Below are 17,586 nucleotides of genomic sequence, written 5' to 3'. Positions count from 1 at the left end.
TGCCAACTTCTTTCATCATGCCTCTGTTTCTACATCTGACTCTCCTACTTCAAGGCCTCTCAATCCCCTCTGCCAAGAGGGCTGCGTTGATTGAATCCCCTCTCTTTGTTCTTTGTCTTTACTTGTCTCTGTAGTTGGCGTTCTGGGACAGGTGGCCAAGCCTATCCTACTGAGGTCAGAGCCAGAATTTTTGTTCTAAAACTTCATTGTACTATAAACAAAAAGGAATTTGAGCTAATATAACTGTTTTAATTTCTGTGAAAGAGTAACTTATAAGTCAATTTGATACTATGAAAATAATTTATAAATGTGAGTATACATGGAGACAACACATACATACATATAGCTATGCATAGAGATAGATCAAGGGGCTAAGAAATGGCTCAGCAGTTAGGAGCCTGCTGCTCTTGAGAAGACCTGAGTTTGGTTCCTAGAACTTACCTGGTGTTTCACAATTATTTGTAACTCCAATTCCAGAGCATCTGATGCCTTCTTTTGACCTCTGTGGGCACTGTATGCATGGGCTGCACAGACATACATACAGGCAGAACACACATACACACAAAATAAAAATAAATACATCTTTAAAAAAAAGACCAAGAGACTCCAATCTTTTAGCTTCCATTGAGCTCTGTCATTGGTTATTTTTAAGGCAGAATGCTGATCTGATTATTTATTCCCTAACATTGAGCAATTCTTAATTCAAAACCTTCATTGTAGTTGGTTGGTTTTTGCTCTTTGCTCTTTTACTCTTACTCTTTCTTTACTCATTGGAGAGTCTGCCACCCAGCTCCCAGATAAATCACACAGAGGCTCATTATTACTTATGAATGCTCGGCCTTAGCTTGGCTTGTTTCCTGCCAGCTTTTCTTAAATCATCCCATCTACCTTTTGCCTTGTCAGAGGAAGTGTGTCACCAGGGGTGGACTCTCAGGTTTTAGAAGCCTAAGCCAGACCCAGGGGCCTTTTTCTCTCTTCCTGCTGCCTGTGGATCTGTAGAACTCTGAGCTGCTTCTCCAGCACCACATCTACCTATGTGCCACTGGGGTTCCCACTATGCTGATGAAGGACTAAACCTCTGAAAATGTAAAATAAGCCCCCATTAAATGCTTTCCTTTATAAGAGTTCCTGTTGTCATGGTGCCTCTTCTCAGCAATAGAACACTAAGACAACATCAAAAAGATTACTTACCATGATCAAGTTGGTTTTTATCCCAGAGATGGATATATAGCTCTAGATATGTATACCTACAAATGTTGCAAATTTCACTAATAGACTCAAGGACAGAAATCACATTGTCATCTCAATAGATACAGAAAAGGCTTTTGATAAAATCTGGTGTTGCTTCACGTTAAAAGTCCTGAAGCTTGGAGTGTGGTGAAGCACGCCTTTAATCCCAGAAGAAGCAGAGGCTGGTGTATTTCCGTGAGGTGGAGGCCAGCTTGATCTACAGATTCAGGACAGTCAGAGTCCCTGTCTCAAAAAAAAAAAAAATCCTTAAGAGAGTCAGAATAGAAGGAACACATCTCAATATAATAAAAGTTGTATATGGCAAACCTATAGCCAACCTTACATGACATGAGGGAACACTCAAAGCATTTCCACTAACCACGATCAAGATAAGATTGTTCATCTTCTGAACTCTTATCCAATACAGTACTGGAAGTTTTAGCCAGAACAATCATGCAGAAGAAGCAAGTAAAAGGGCTACAAAAAGGGAAGGAAGAAGTCCAAGCATCTCTATTTGCATATTCATATGCATATGGGCATGATCCACCTACTGGAGCATGGGTAATCTATCAGTGGCGGTACCCTAAAAGAAGAAGGACTCCCCTTTCTCCCCAGCCATCACCTGCTAACAACTACTCAGCAGGAGTGTAGTCTCCTGGGTTTCTCTTATTCATGCTGGAATGCTGATTGGCTTGATTTTGTGCAGGTAACCAAGCACAGCTGTGAGGAGTTTGTGAGTATAATGGTCATGTCCAGAAGGTTGCATTTCACAGCACTCCTTCCCATCCTCTGGCTCTTAGGGTCTTTCTCTTTTCCTGTGACATGCCCTGAGTCTTAGCTAGTGGGGGCTTAACATAGATGTCTCATTTAGGGCTGAGCACTCAACAAGAATTCATTCTCATTACTTTTTTTTTTTTAACCAGTTATGAGTCTCTGCATTAACTGCAGCCCACTGCAATAAGAAGCTTTTCTGACTAAGGCAGAAGCCTACGTGAATCTGTGGACATAAACATATGTAGAAGGCAGTTTAACTGAGTGCAGCATGGATCTATGGCTATACACACACATAGAAGGCAGTTTAACTGCATGACCATTTGGTAAAACAGCAATAATGAGTTCCAGTACACTGCTCTTAAAATTTCAGGAAAAAAATGCTTTTAATGAATTTCCATTGAATTTAAAAAAAGTGATCTCAATAACTCTTTTTGTTCCCAAGAATTGCTGAGGCTTTATATTTGAAACTAAAATGGAGAAATGTTGTAAGTATTATGTACTAATTCATTAAAAAGCAATTAGCACATTGTATGTCACCACAATAAGTTTTTATGAAAAAATTATAAAATTAAACAAATTTAGTGGAAAAAAGTCATCTTTAACATTTTTTCTTTGGAGAAATTTCACATCTGGCTTAATAGAAGACAGCTGTACTCTCATATCTTCCTTAGCATACAATATGTGTTATTTTGGTTCAAGCAAATGAGGAAAATCTCGCCTTTGACAAATATGTAGTTGGAAATAAAGAAAATTTTGAAAACCTTTATAGAAAACTGGGGATGCAACTGGCAGTTTTCAACGGTGAACAGCAATGTGGAATCTATAACCTTATCAGGGACCGGAGAGATGGTTGAGCCATTCAGAGCACCTCATGCCTTTAATCCCAGCAGGGAGGCCCAGTCAGGTGGATCTCTGTAAATCTGAGGCCGGCCCGGTCTTCATACAGAGCTCCACAGCCAAGGATACATAGTATGACCCTGTCTCAAAAGACAAAACAACCATGAAAAGAGCAGAGGATGGATGTGAGCTTAGTTCCAGCACCCACGTGGCTGACTGTAGCTCGAGTTCCAGGGGATCAGCTGCCCTCTTCTGGCCTCCACGAGCACTGTATTCATGTGTACAGATCACACCTCCTCACGCACAGATAATTAAAAATAATTAAAAATAGAAAATAAAGTGTGTTTCAGACCCTGATCAATGGTCTTTTCATACTGTGTCAGGAAAACTCATTCGATTTTCTTTCTATCTGCGAGGATCTGATTTTGATTTAAGGGTTCCCAAGACTGTGCTCTAAGAAGTGTAACATGAATGTTAAATGGTATAATTTAAAAAACCCAGACCTAGATATTGGGGTAAATGCTGAAAGATCAGAGAGACAAAGAAACAAGCCATGTCTTACCTCTAGGATTCCTCAGCCTGAACAAGCTTTAGTTCCTGTCTCCTCATGCCTTATATACCTTTTTCTGCCCAGCCATCACTTCCTGGGATTAAAGACATGTGTGCTTCCCAAGCAAAGACATGAGATCTCAAGTGCTGGGATAAAAAGCGTGTGACTCCCAAGTATTGGGATTAAAGGTGTGTGCCACCACTGCCTGGCTCTGTTTCTCTCCTAGACTTGAGTCAATCTCATGTAGTCCAGGGTGGTTTTGAACTCACAGAGATCCAGATGGATCTCTGCCTTGCAAGTGCTAGGATTAAAGGTGTGTGCCACCACTGCCTGGCCTCTATGTTTAATCTAGTGGCTTGTTCTGTTCTCTGATCTTCAGGCAAATTTTATTAGGGTACACAATATATCACCACGAAGGAGCATTGCTCTGTGCAAACCTTCTATATTTCCTGTTTTGAAATGCACGTGGAATTTTATTCTGTTTATACTGTTTTGAGTGCAACTGATCATGAGATAATCAGCCCTGAAAAGTAGGTATGCACCTGTAAATTCCAGCTACTCTGGAAGTTGAGGCAGAATTGCTACAGCCCAGAAACTGAAGCCAACTTGGTTTTTAAAAAGTAGAGATTAGGGTAGGAAGAGGAAGATGAAGAAGGGAAGGAAAACTTTGTTTTTACAGCTTGAAATAAGAGAGGCAACTTAGTTCAATGTAAAGCTAGATGGGGAGTACGAGGGCAATTTAGGTCAAGGGAAGGAGGCAGCTGGGCTTGACTGGATTTAAGACTAGTTGTGTTGCATCAAAGGCCTGCTCATAGGCATGTTGTTTGCTATCTGTAGGAACCAGACTGTGGAATATTCCTTTACAGAGTGTGAAGAATATATGTGACTCTGATTGGTTTAATCAAGAAGCTGACTGGCCAATAGCTGGGCAGGAAGAGATTGGACAGGAGATCCAGACTAGGAGGATGCTGGGACAAAGAAGGGCAGAGTCTGGAGTTGCCAGCAGATGCAGAGAGAAGCAAGATGGACATGCTGTACTGAGAAAAGGTACCAAGCCATGTGGCAAAGCGGAGATAAGAAATGTGGGTTAATTTAAAATATAAGAGTTAGCTAGTAATAAGCCTGAGCTATTGGCTGAGCAATTAATATTAAGCCTCTGTGTGTTTATTTGGAAGCTGCAGGCGGGACAGAAACTTCCACCTACACTGGACAGTTCTACAAAGGGCAGGCCTGCCTTGGTCTGGCAAGGCTGCAACTTATAAAAGCATCATGTAATACAGAAAATGAAAACCATGATTAATAGACCCCTCAGGTTGGTTTCATTGCTTTCTTATAATATACCAAATATATTTCTGTTTCTATTCATTGTCAAGCCTTATATTTGTTTTACCCCTTTGAACTCTTATCGTCCATCAAAAACTGAGCTCCAAGCTCCTCTCTACTTTGAAGACTTTCCTAATGAGTTGCTAACCATGCATTGCTTTGCAACACTGCTTAAATTATTTGTCTCATAGGGTTATTTATTTACTTTTTCATGGTATAAGCTATGTCTCTCCAACTAGACAGTTTCTGGACATCAGCAACTTTGTGGTGTACTGTTCAAATCCTCCAGAGTGTCTGTCTTTATTGGGTCAAGACCTGCAGCCATCATATAGGAGTACACCTCTAGCTTTCTTGCTCTGTCTTGCTGGCCTGCTCCCATCTCTCTGGCTCTTTGCTTACTTGGTTGTCTCTGTGGTCGTTCCCTTTGGATTAGATGGGTATTTATCATTGCTCCTTTGGGATACCCTTCCCTCTACTTCTTAGCTAGAGTCTACACTTTTATTAGCTTCTGATCACACTGGCTCCACACATATTCTGAGCTCATTCCTCAATTTTCCTTTGAGTTGTAAGAAGAGTTAAAAAGACACAGAGTCTGTTTATTGTAGACCTTGTACAAATTTGTGTGAAATTATGACTTCAGAGTCTTTTTAATCCCAGTTTTTTTGTGATTTAAAAAAAAATATTTTTTTAAATATATTTTATTTATATATTATTTTCATATATGGTAGTGTCATTGAAATTATCAACACTTTAAAGATTTTTCTTTATCATTTTTTAATTATGTGTATAAGTGTGTCTGTGTCTGGGTATGTACATGTGAGTGTAATGACTGAAGAGGCCAAAAGAGGGAGCTGGATCCTCTAGAGCTGGAGTTATGGGCAGGTGTGAGCTGCCTGACTGTGGGTACTGGGAATCAAACTCGGATACAATGCAAGAGCAGTTCATCCTCTTAACCCCTGAGCCATCTCTGTATAGCCCAATAATTAATACTTGAGTTTTTTTCAGAGTTTTAACCTCTCCTTCTGTTGTAGCAACTTTCAGATAATTCATTAAATATCTAAACACTTTGCTTTCATTGTCTGTCAAGTCATATAAGTCTTTGCCTAAAAGAAACTTGAGGACTAAGGTTATAGCTTAGTCATACAGTATTCACCTAGCATTCATAAGCTCCTGTGAGCCCCTGAATTTATTCCCCAGAGTCCCATTTCTCACCCCTGTAGCAGGCTTTCTTGGACTGCCAGCCCCCGAATCATGACACCCCCAAATCAGACTTAATATTCATTATGAATGCTTGGCCTTATCTTACGCTTTTCCCACTAGCTCTTATTAACTTAATTTAACCCGATTCTCTTCATCTACATTTTGCTTTAGGGCTTTTTACCTTTCTTTCATTCTGTATGTCCTATTTTCCTGCTTCCTCTGGGTCTGGATGGCTGGCGGCTGCCTAGCTGGCTGCCCTCCCCATCCCACCCCCCACACGGCAGCTCTCTCTCTCTTTTGTTCTCTCTCTTGAGCCTAGATTCCTCCTACTTATTCTCTCTGCCCACCAACCCCACCTATCTCTCTCCTGCCTAGCTATTGACTGTTCAACTTTTTATTGGACTGATCAGGTGCCTTAGGCAGGCAAGGTAAAAACAAACGCAACATATCTTTACATAGTTAAACAAACATTCTATTCCACAACACCTCCCCCCCCCAAAAAAAAAGAAGGCTTGAAAGTTGTCCCAGCTTTGTTTAATTTGGTTCAATGAGTCCCAGTTGAGGGAGTAACATGAACCTAATGTTGAAATCTCACAAATGTCATAACTGAAAAATATACCAACCCAAAAAACTTTCATGGAAGTTTTAGAAATTATCCTTTCTTTAACTGGCTCAGTATTACAACTTGGTTTGTACTATAGTTAGAGATAGTTTATAGGTCTTTTTAAAAAAGGGTATGTGAGGACTATCTAAAGAAAAGGAGATTTTTTTTCATTTGTTCAAATCCCATATCCATTTATGAATGCAAAAATATAAACATTTCTTTTTTAACGGGAGGTAAAACCTAAAACAGGTGTTCAGTGTTTATGTACTTAATCATTTATCTGACATTTATAGTTTATTATTATTATCTGTGTGTGTGTGAGAGAGAGAGAGAGGAGAGAGAGAGAGAGAGAGAGAGAGAGAGAGAGAGAGAGAGAGAGAGAGATGTGGGGAGCTAAGCATGAGTCCCACTGCATGTGCAGAGGTCAGAAGAAATATTTTGAGATTTGGTTCATTTCTTGCATCCCAGGATCTGATGATGTAATTCAGGTTGTCAGGTTTGTACCTTTATCCTCTGAGCCATCCTGCTGACTTGGATGTATGGTTTTATTTGCCCATTTTCTAATAAGGGATGGTTGGGTTCTGTTAGTGTTCTAATCTGTGTGAAAGGCAAAGGTTGTTTTCATTTTAATTAACTAAAAGATGTAATATTGTGAATAAAAGTTAGTTCCCAAATACTAATTAAGAAGTAGATTAAGACTGAGAACCACACAGTTAACTTCAGATAACTCTTCATGACATTCCTTTTCAGTGATGAAGGATGTGCTCTAACATTGACAGTGGGGGGATGAGATGTTGGATGCCATCCTCTATTTTCTACTAAAAATTCATTACACATATATAAACTGAATACTTACCTTAATATTCTTTGAAATGGAGAACTCTAATCAGCCTAAATTTTAAAAATTGACTCTAGGGCCTGGGGAGATGGCTTGGAGGTTAAGAGTACTTTCTGCTCTTGCACAGGACCTGGGTTCAGTTCCCATCACTCACATAACAACTCACAAATGTCTGTAATTCCAGTTCCAGAGGACCTGGTACTCTCTTCTGGACTCCCTGGGCACCAGCTATTCATATAGTACACAGATATACGTGCAGGCAACACCATACACATAAGATAAAAACTGAATCTTTTTTTAAAAAAGTGTTTATTCATTCTGTAATTCGGAAGCTTTTCCCCAGGACTTAGTGAGGCCTCGGCTGCCCACTGCTGAGGTGTGTGGATGGATTGGGGTGTGGATGCTCAGGAAGAGCTGAAAGGCAGACCTGATAGCAAAGTCAGGAGGGTTGGTCGGATTCGAACAATTGTTTAATGTGTTGCCACCAGAAGTATCATTCAGAAAGATACCAAAGTGAGGAGGGTCCTGGGAACAAGCTGCAGACTGGGAATTAGTGTTACCAAGTAGATCAAGCAGATGCTTATGGGAAGGCAGGGAGAAAATGCCCACACAGATTCCTCATAATGTTCCTGACTCTGGAAGTTCTAGACTTCCAATAAGGTGACTGAGGCCTGTCTATGGATGGAATTGAACTGCTCAGGGCACCAAGACTGTTCGTAATGCATTTGTTAGTCAACACCTATTTGCACGTCCACTGAGCCAGGCGGAGGTAACAAACAAAATAGTCATTATATCTGGTACACTGATATAGTTTGGTATTAATTTTTGAGGGGTAAACAAAATTAAGTTCTTTTAGGATATTTTACCTCTAAGATAAAACTGAGATCTAAAAGTACCTTTTAGGGAAAAAAAAAGTATATGGCTGAGCATAATAGTGAATGCCTTCAATCCCAGGACTCAGGAGGCAGAGGAGGCAGATCTCTTGAGTTCCAGGACAGTCTGGTCTGCATGATAAGTTCCAGGCCAGTCAGGGGTACATAGTGAGAACCCTGTCTCAAATTAAAAAGTAAATGTACTCTGCAACAAGTGGATTTCTTATTCTTTATTACATTTTGTTTATTTTTGTCTGTGTGTGAGTGGAGAGCCATCTCATCAACTCAATTTATTAACCTTTATATAAATCTTTGAGGGCAGGCAAAATGGACCAGAGAGTAAAGACACTTGCCACCATACCTGATGAGCTGAATTTAATTCCTGGAACTCACAAGATTCTCCCATCTAGGTGGACTACAGGATGGCACCATCATGACCCAGCTCCTAAACTTTGAAGTTTTTTCTTTTTCTTTTTAAGCTCTCATACATACATAGGGTCCCACTATGTACCCCTGGCAGGCCTGAACTCCCTTTGTAGACCTAGCAAGCCTTGAACTCATAGACATCCTTCCACAGTCTCCCAAGTGTTGTGATTGAAGACATGCACCCACTACATGTAGATTCAGGGTTACTTTTATATATGGCTGAATATGGAACCCAGCGCCTTGTGTAGGCTAGGCTAGATTTCTACACAGCCCTACATCCCTGGTCTGAGACATTATTGAATTGTCAATTTCCCTTGATTACAAAGAACAGATTAACAGGAGTAAGAATAAGATTATCTGCTTGCGGGGGGCGGGGGGAACCCTAAGTTACGTATGTATTAATAACATGCTGGCTTAGAAAGGATAATTTATGGCCAAGAAAAAATCTTGGGTTTTTTTTCTGTTGTTGTTTTGAGTTTTTTGTTAGTTTTGTTTTTATTTTGAAATAGGGTTTCTCTGTGTGTAGCCTCAGCTGTCCTGGAACTCACTCTGTAGACCAGGTTGTCCTAGAACTCAGGGATTCACCTGCCTCTTCCTCCCAAATGCTGAGATTAAAGGTGCGTGCCACCATTGCCCAGCTGGATCTTGGGATTTTTAAGTCAGTTTCTAAAAGTTAACAGTTTATCCTGGGTACCCTCAAGAAATTACTAGGAGCCAAAATAAGAAACATAATCCTACCTGATCTAAAACCACATCACAGCTCTACCTGGAATGTTTCATGTCAAGTAAGAATACACATTAACATTCCCCAAAAGGCTCAAAAAACAATAAAAAATTTAAAAATGGAAATCCAGACTAGATGAAGGATAAATAGCCATTTTTTTTTTTTTTTTTTTTGGTTTTGGTGCTGGGGGTTAAACCTAGGGCCCTACTGAACTACCCTGTTAGCCACAAGACTCTTAACACATGTATCTTCTTTGTAAAGAGTGAAAAAATATGCTCTTAGGACATAGATGAGCACAGATTTTGACTAAATTATGAATTTTAAATTATGCCTCGAACCTAGAAGGGGAAAACTTGTATGATTGAAAATTACTCCATAGCCGGGCGGTGGTGGCGCACGCCTTTAATCCCAGCACTCGGGAGGCAGAGCCAGGTGGATCTTTGTGAGTTCGAGGCCGGCCTGGGCTACCAAGTGAGTTCCAGGAAAGGCGCAAAGCTACACAGAGAAACCCTGTCTCGAAAAAACCAAAAAAAAAAAAAAAAAAAAAAAAAGAAAATTACTCTATAGCTTGTGTAAGTAAGGCTAAACATTCCCTTAAAGTGATTTGTTTTCAATCTTCAGATGTATGCAAGGGATGTGTGCTTGTCCATCTTTAGGGTCCCACCCAAGTAACTGTTCTCTGAGTCTTCCTTCTTTATTCATTGTTATTATTATTATTATTATTATTGTTTACTTATTCCAAAATGGAGACAGTATTTCCCTAGACAAAGCACCAAATACGCTGTGTGTGCTTGGTACTTGGAGTCCAGAAGAGGGTGTCAGATCTCTTGAAACTAGAATTACATGGGTACTGGGAACCAAACTCAGGTGCTGTGGAAGCACACGCTCTTAACCAATGAGGTCTCTCTCCAGCGTCATTTTCATGCGGTTCTTATCATAATAGGTTTTTATTCCACAATTGCTAACTTTCACAAACAAAATTAAGTCTAAGTAAATATTTTTTACATTAAAACTAAAAAGTTGGGGTGAAGATGATTAGGTGAATATCTTTTAATAGATCAGCCCAGTTCACTGACATTCACTAGCAAAGTGACTTATCAGAAACTATATTTGATGCTCACTATAAATGATCGAAATTTGTTACAGGTCGGCATATTGCAATAGTGTATTATTCACATGGCTTCATAAAGAAGATAGAGAAAGTGATGTTTTTAGTTTTGGCCAAATTAGGTCTACCCTGAAATTTGTTTCAAAGTGTGCTTGTTTTCTAGGGAAGCTGATTCTGGGGTGAAATAATGTCGCCACCCACTGTGCATATTGTAGTATGACAAGGAACAACACCAGTTTTAAATAAACTATGAAGCATAAATCAAGCTAGTCCATCTACACATTATATCCCTCTTGAATTTGACTGGCAGAAAAAAAATTACTCAAGTAAATCAACCAGCTCTTCTAGGAGTCCAGTGACATGAAATCTTTAGGACTTTAACAGCACATCCCTTTAAAGTGTAGATGAGCTGGGTGGTGGTAGTGTACGCCTTTAATCCCAGCACAGATCTCTGATCTCTGAGTTTGAGGTCAGCCTGGTGTACAGAGAGAGTTCCAGGCCAGTGCTACACAGAGAGACCCTGACTCATAAAGATTAAAAAAAGCATAGAAGAACATATGCACACATACAATTTACTGAATTTAAATTTCCCCGGCTCCTTTAGCAACTACTTTTTAGCAGGGTGTGGTGGTACTCGTCTTTAATCCCAGCATTTGGGAGGCAGAGGCAGGTGGATCTCTGTGAGTTTGGAGGCCAGACTAGTCTACAAAGTGAGTTCTAGGACAGCTAGGGCTGTTTCACAGAGAAACCCTGTCTTGAAAAACCAAAAAGCCAAAAAACCAAAAACCAAAAAACAAAACAACAAAAAAACCTAAACCACACACACACACACAAACCCAAACCAAAACAACAAAACCTCACCCCAATCACTTTTTAAAAAATCATTTCTGTTCATTCTTTACCTTACTTGCCTAGCCTATATTTTACCAAAGTGACTATTTTCTCCTACACCACCCATACATCACTTATTTACTTTTGTGCTTGTTAGACAGGGGCCCACAATGTAGCCCAGGACTTCAAATCTGCAATTATTCTGCTTCAACCTTCTGAGTGCTGGGATTACAGGCATTCTTCATGGTGCCCAGCCTTAAAAGGGTCTATACCAAAATATCATTGGTCTATACTGAGGCTATACATGGGCATTCCCCACATTTTTTCTTATGTATTCTCTTCTAGTAGTTACATAAATCATTCTCTCCTTGTCTTGAACAGAACTCACCGAAAGCGGTCATGCCATCATTTATTTTCATGCCCCATCAACTCTTGGTCCCCACCATTAGTATTTTGCATACAGTAGACACACAGTGTTTACCAAACAGTCAACAACATAAATGCTCTTAAGATGCTTTTATTCACTGTGCAGCAATCATAAAGATAACATAAGGCAAATACAGGGGTGGTGGTAGGAGGTGCTAAGTATCTATCTCTATACTGTTTGCTTCCTCTCATCTCATTTCAGGTGAACAATGATGGGACTGGAAGTTAGGAGGAAGCAGTCTGCATCAAACCGGGCTTGTGCAATGATTCTGTGTCTGTCCAGGATGTGCTAAGTAGCAAAGGCTGGGCCACCTAAAACAACAACAGACATTTCTAACAGTTCTGGAGGCTGGAAGTCCTAGATCAGGGTGGCAGCATAATCAGGTTCTGATAAGGACTATCCTCCAGGAACAAAGTGGCAAGCTTTTGATATATCCTCCAAAGAAAGAAGAAAGAGAAGGAAGAAGGGATGAAGGAAGGGAGTTAAGTCATTCAGTCCAGCCTCTTCTTATAATGTTTGGTCCCCAGTTGGTGGAACTGTTTGGAAGGATTAGGTTTGTCACTGGGCGTGGGCTTTAAGATTTCAAAAGGCCATGCCACTCCCAGTCAGCCATCTGCCTCCTGCCTGAGGATCAGATGTAAACTCTTAGCTACTGCGCTGGTGCCATGGCTGTGTGTGTAGCCATGCTCCCTACCATGATAGTTACGGAATCTACTACTCTTTTGGACTGTGAGCTCCAAATTAAATGCTTTCTTTTATAAGTTGCTTTGTTCTTGGTGTCTTATCATGGCAATAGAAAAGAAACTAAGAAATCTAACTACCTCCCAAAGGCTAGACCCCACTTGGGGATTAAATTTCAGTGTATGAATTTTGGGGGTACACAGATGCAGTGTATACAGCATTCTAGGCACTGGGTTAATTTCTTTTGGAAGAAGGGACATGGAACTTACAAAGCTCACTGTTCCTGACGTTCTGCTCCTGGAAGTTACAACATACACACAAGACAACTTTTAGAAAATATTTAACACTAGGTGGTTCAATATTGACTGTTAGTGCAAAAAAAAAAATAGTTCAGATAAAAGGATGATATATAGGTTGGGACCAGTTGAGGAATTCTAGGAAAGATGAGGTGGTGAATGAATTCTTACATTTCCAAATGTGAAAAATGGAGACATCAAAGACAGACATGGAAAGCAAGCAAACATGGGTTTTTGGAAAGTGAAATATAAGATAAAACACAAACTATACAGAAGGAAAGACTTTCATTTCTTCTGCATCCATTTCCCACAGTGATCCACTATACCAGCCACTGGTCACATGTGGGTGTTTAAGTAATATGAAATCCATGTAGTTCAGTTTCTGATGGGGAAGGAATGAGACTGTAGAAACCAGAAGGGGCTGTGGGGATGGACATCCTTATTTAGGACTTCGAGCTGACAGACTGATTTCCCTTGATGCTGTGAGCACAAGTGACCTACTTCCTTTATCTAGAAGACTACGGCCTCCTTTGCCTGAAGACCATGCAGAAATTGCACCTGAGAAAGATGTCTCCCAATATGCTTCTTCCTCTTTCATGACCTAGCACACTGCTTTTAGTGTTTCTTCACCAAGAACTCAACTTTTGTCATAGCGTGCCTGGGGGAACACTGTCCCTGTTGTGTGTAATAAGGGTAACCTGAAAAGCATGTGCTGGCAGAATCAGAACATATCTGAAGATGGATCTTGGTACATGTATGAGTAAGTGGCCTGAGGTACAGATATCATAGATTTGTTGATCATAAACCCAAGTAATCAAGAAAAACATAGAAACTGGATTCATTTGAAATTGATCATATTTCCTGTCACCAGGGAGATAAGTACTCGAGAGATTGCATTAAGAAAAATGAAGAAGTCAAATTACTTTGCACACCAGAATTTGTAGGTTACCTCAGGCATGTCTTAAATGAGTAATACCGTCTATAGATGAAGTTAAAAAAACAAAACAAAGCCAGGCGGTGGTGGTGGTGGTGGTGGTGGTGGTGGTGGTGGTGGTGGTGCACGCCTTTAATCCCAGCACTCAGGAGGCAAAGCCAGGCAGATCTCTGTGAGTTCGAGGCCAGCCTGGTCTACAGAGAGAGAGAGAGATCCAGGAGAATCTACACAGAGAAACTCTGTCTCGAAAAACCAAAAAAAAAAAACCAAAAAAACCAAAACCCAAACAAACGGAACAAAAAATCCTGTGTATCCTGCTGTTGCTAACATAGGGTTTGCTGCTGGTCACTACTGAAAGTGTTATTAGAGGAGCTCACTAACTAAGTACATATGCCATCAGGTAAATACAGATACTTGAGTATGCTCACCAATAAACAGCTGGAACAGAGAGCTCCAAAATGGCAATATTTCTAAAGGCCAACCCTCAGCCCTTTGCTCTTAATACAAGCACTTCCAAGTTACCTTAGATGGTGTTTGAATGCTTTGGTAGCATCCTAAATTGTCTGGGATTCCTTACTCATATGCAAACTGACATCAGATTATATTCCAAAATACCCCGTTACCTGAATATTCCTAAATGAATACTAAGTGTCTTATACACTAGAATCTAACTTATTAACAGGTTCTGCCTCATTTCTAGATGGCTTGTTTTCCTTTCTAATACTGAGCCTTAACACTAGAAAGTGTCCAAATATATCCTGAGTGCCCTACGTGAAGATGCCTTTTAAAAACTAGTCCATTAACCTGCAAATGTTTCCTTTTTTTTTTTTTCCTTTGAGACAAGGTTTCTCTGTGTATGGCTGTCCTGGAACTCACTCTGTAGATCAGGCTGACATCAAACTCACAGAGATCTGCCTGTGCACCTAACTTTATAGCAGATAATGTGTTTACCACTCCAAATTACTTCATGTGGGAGGATTCTCCTATCATCTAACACTAGAGGTTGGAAAATAATTTTCTGCTTGATTAAAATGTAGATACAAAAGGTAATCCTCCACTACACAGGTCAGTCTGGGCTACAGAAGATCTTGTCTCAAAACTGAAACAAGAATCCATACATAATTAATTAAATGTTGAAATAATTCTCAAAATTTAAAAATCATTGAAAAATTGGGAGCCCTAGAAGGGCTCACACTTCAACAAATGGCTGAAATTTACTAGAAGCTGCCAGCTTTAGTTTAAAAACATTTATTTTAATTAGTTTACTTGAGACAGGGTCTCACTGTGCAGCTCTGTCTGGCCTGGAACTTGATAAATATCCACCTGTCTGTTCCACCACACCCAGTCCTAAAAACTTTTAAATTAAAAAAAAAAAAGACTTTGTGTGTTTATGATGTGTGTGAGTCAGTGTGTGTGCTCAAGCTACTGCGTAAGGGTGAAGTCAGAGGACACTTTTTGGGAGTTGGTTCTGTTCTTCTAGGGTGGCTTCTGGGGATTGAACCTCAACTCTTCTGGCTTGGGCTGGGAGGGCTATTACCGCTGAGACATTTCATTGGCTCAAGGTGCCAGCTTTAGATGTGTGTTTTTCAATTCAAAAGCCAGGGCTACATTCTAGAAGTATTTATTGATCACCTACTTGCCAGATACTGTTTTTTAGATCCTGGGTTCATAGTAGTGAACAAAATTCGTGGAATTTATATTCTAATGAAAACAGAGATACCTTAGAGAGTGATAAATGATAAATGATATGAACAAACTATGAAGCAGGGTGGAGAAGTACAGGGCATGTGTTGCAGCAAGAGTGTTTACACAATTACATTCATTTAAATGCCTAGCTGGATCCTGTGGGAATCCGAGTTTATGACTCTTAATAACAACCAAATCATTATGTTTTTTTGCGCTATAAATGTCAAAAAGCAAGTCAAAAGCAAGAGTGTATTTCCTCTCATCTTTGAATATTACTCAGATCCACTTGCCTCTTGCCCCCCGACCCCCTCCCCCCCCAGTGCTGGGATTAATGGCATGCGCCACAACTCCCGACATAAGAATTTTTAATTAAAGCCGGGCGGTGGTGGCGCACGCCTTTAATCCCAGCACTCGGGAGGCAGAGCCAGGCGGATCTCTGTGAGTTCGAGGCCAGCCTGGTCTCCAAAGCGAGTTCCAGGAAAGGCGCAAAGCTACACAGAGAAACCCTGTCTCGAAAAACCAAAAAAAAAAAAAAAAAAAAAAAAAAAATTTTTAATTATGTTCCTGAGTGTGGGTATGTGCTCGTGAGTGTAGATGCCAATCAAGGCCAGAAGAGGGCGTCAGGTTCCCCGGAACTTAGAGTTACTGGCTGCTTTACCCATTCCCCCCACCCCCGCCCGTGGATACTAGAACCGAACTTTGCCAGCAAGAGCTCTTAAATTGATGCGCCGTTTCTCCAGCTCCTTCACTCGTCTTTGTATTCCGTGGTCCGAACTTTGTTTTTTTGTGCAGGAGAGATGAGAAGCAAAGAGTCTCGGCGATCGCTTTCCCGAGTGACTATTTCGGCGTGGTTAACTGAAGGATCCAACAAACATCAGCAACCCAGGAGTCAATCGACAGATTCTTAACGCCTCCCATAGGCCAGCGGTTCCGTTTCCATAGCAACCGAGACGCGGAGCACGCGCGCGGGGGCGGGAGGGGGGTCCCAGTCGCCAAGACCTGACCTGGTACTCAGGAAGTACTCGGGTGAGAGAGGAGCCTCTGTCATACCCTGAGGCCAAGGGAACCACATCCCGGGGCCGCGCACCGGGCCTGGCCTCCGGGACGCAGCAAGCTCGCCGGCCACGGGCATCTCCAGCGGCGACAACTTCCGGCCTCGGAGCTCCCCCCCGCCCCCGTGGCTCGCCCGGGTCCTCGCTGTGGAAAGGTGACCGTGGCTGCCGCCGGGCCTGAGCAGACGTCGGGCCAGGGGCTGCCACGTCCTCGGGACGGCGGTGAGGACACTGCAGGGTGCTAGTGCTCGGCCATGCGTCGTGCGGCGCCGCCGGCGGGGCCGGAGCGGAGGACGGCCAGGAGCGGGGCGCACCGGCGCGCGCGGGGCAGGCGCGGAGGCGGAAGTGAGGGCACGGCCTGCCTGGCCAGCCGTCTAGGAAGCCGCCGCCGGTCGCCCAGCGGGAGCATTCGGAGCCCCGCCAGACCGTCGCCACTCAGCCTCGGATGCCGGCGCGATGCCTCTGTTCACTGCCAACCCGTTCGAGCAAGACGTGGGTGAGTGCGGTGCCCGGCCCCCGCCGTGCAAGGGAAAGTGGGCGGCGGCCCTGGTGCCTGGGAAGCCAGGCGGAGAGCGAAGGGGCGGCGCCGCCCTCGACGGCGGGGGACAGCCTCGGCGCGTCGCCGGCCAAGCCACCTCCTACCTGTGGGTGATTGGGGTACCTAGCAGGGCTGTTCCCCAGAGCAGGAGTGGGGAAAAGCCAGTTCGCTGGAGGCTTAAGTTGCTGATACAAACTTCCTGCTTTTTCCAGAGCTGGGTAACACCCTTCCCCTTGGAAGAAGGTGCTGTGCTGGCCACCCTGCTGCTTGTAGTGACTGTTTTGAAATTGCTTCGAGATCCAGTCTCGGAGAATGAAAAGGAAAACTCCCAGAATCTCTAAAATAGCCCAGAACAACCGGTATTTGTTGGAGTCAAACGTTAGTCTGGTAACATAGGTCTTTCAGAAAGAAAAAGATGGATGGGGTACAACTTAAGCATAATATTAACAGTAAAAGCAAACTGTCTGGCAACATTCTTGAAACAGTGGTTAAGACGTTAAAACAGACGACGTTTTAGGATTTAGAAATTTTGAGTCAAACACAATGCTACATATTTTAGCAGTGAGCCACCAGTTCAGTTAGGATTTCTTAGTTAAGAGAAGTCTAGAAAGTGCCTCATTTTGCTTTATAACTCTCTAAGTCATATTCAAGTATA

General features: G+C 41.9%; 1 protein-coding gene across 1 annotated transcript in view; it reads left to right on the top strand.

Annotated features, from left to right (window-relative positions):
* Nucleotides 1-16,048: 16,048 nt before the first annotated feature.
* Nucleotides 16,049-17,586, top strand: part of Stam2 (signal transducing adaptor molecule 2) — a 50,381-nt gene continuing 48,843 nt past the window's right edge. Inside the window, exon 1 of the mRNA XM_052723980.1 lies at nucleotides 16,049-16,889. Coding sequence (XP_052579940.1) covers nucleotides 16,850-16,889 — 40 coding nt within the window. The 5' untranslated portion in view covers nucleotides 16,049-16,849. The remainder of the gene's footprint in view (nucleotides 16,890-17,586) is intronic.

This window comes from Peromyscus californicus, unplaced genomic scaffold, assembly GCF_007827085.1.
Source record: "Peromyscus californicus insignis strain IS unplaced genomic scaffold, ASM782708v3 Scaffold_7__1_contigs__length_154581171, whole genome shotgun sequence".
Lineage (NCBI taxonomy): Eukaryota > Metazoa > Chordata > Mammalia > Rodentia > Cricetidae > Peromyscus > Peromyscus californicus.
Note: the sequence above shows the minus strand (reverse complement) of the source record. Positions and strands in the feature narration are given on the sequence as shown.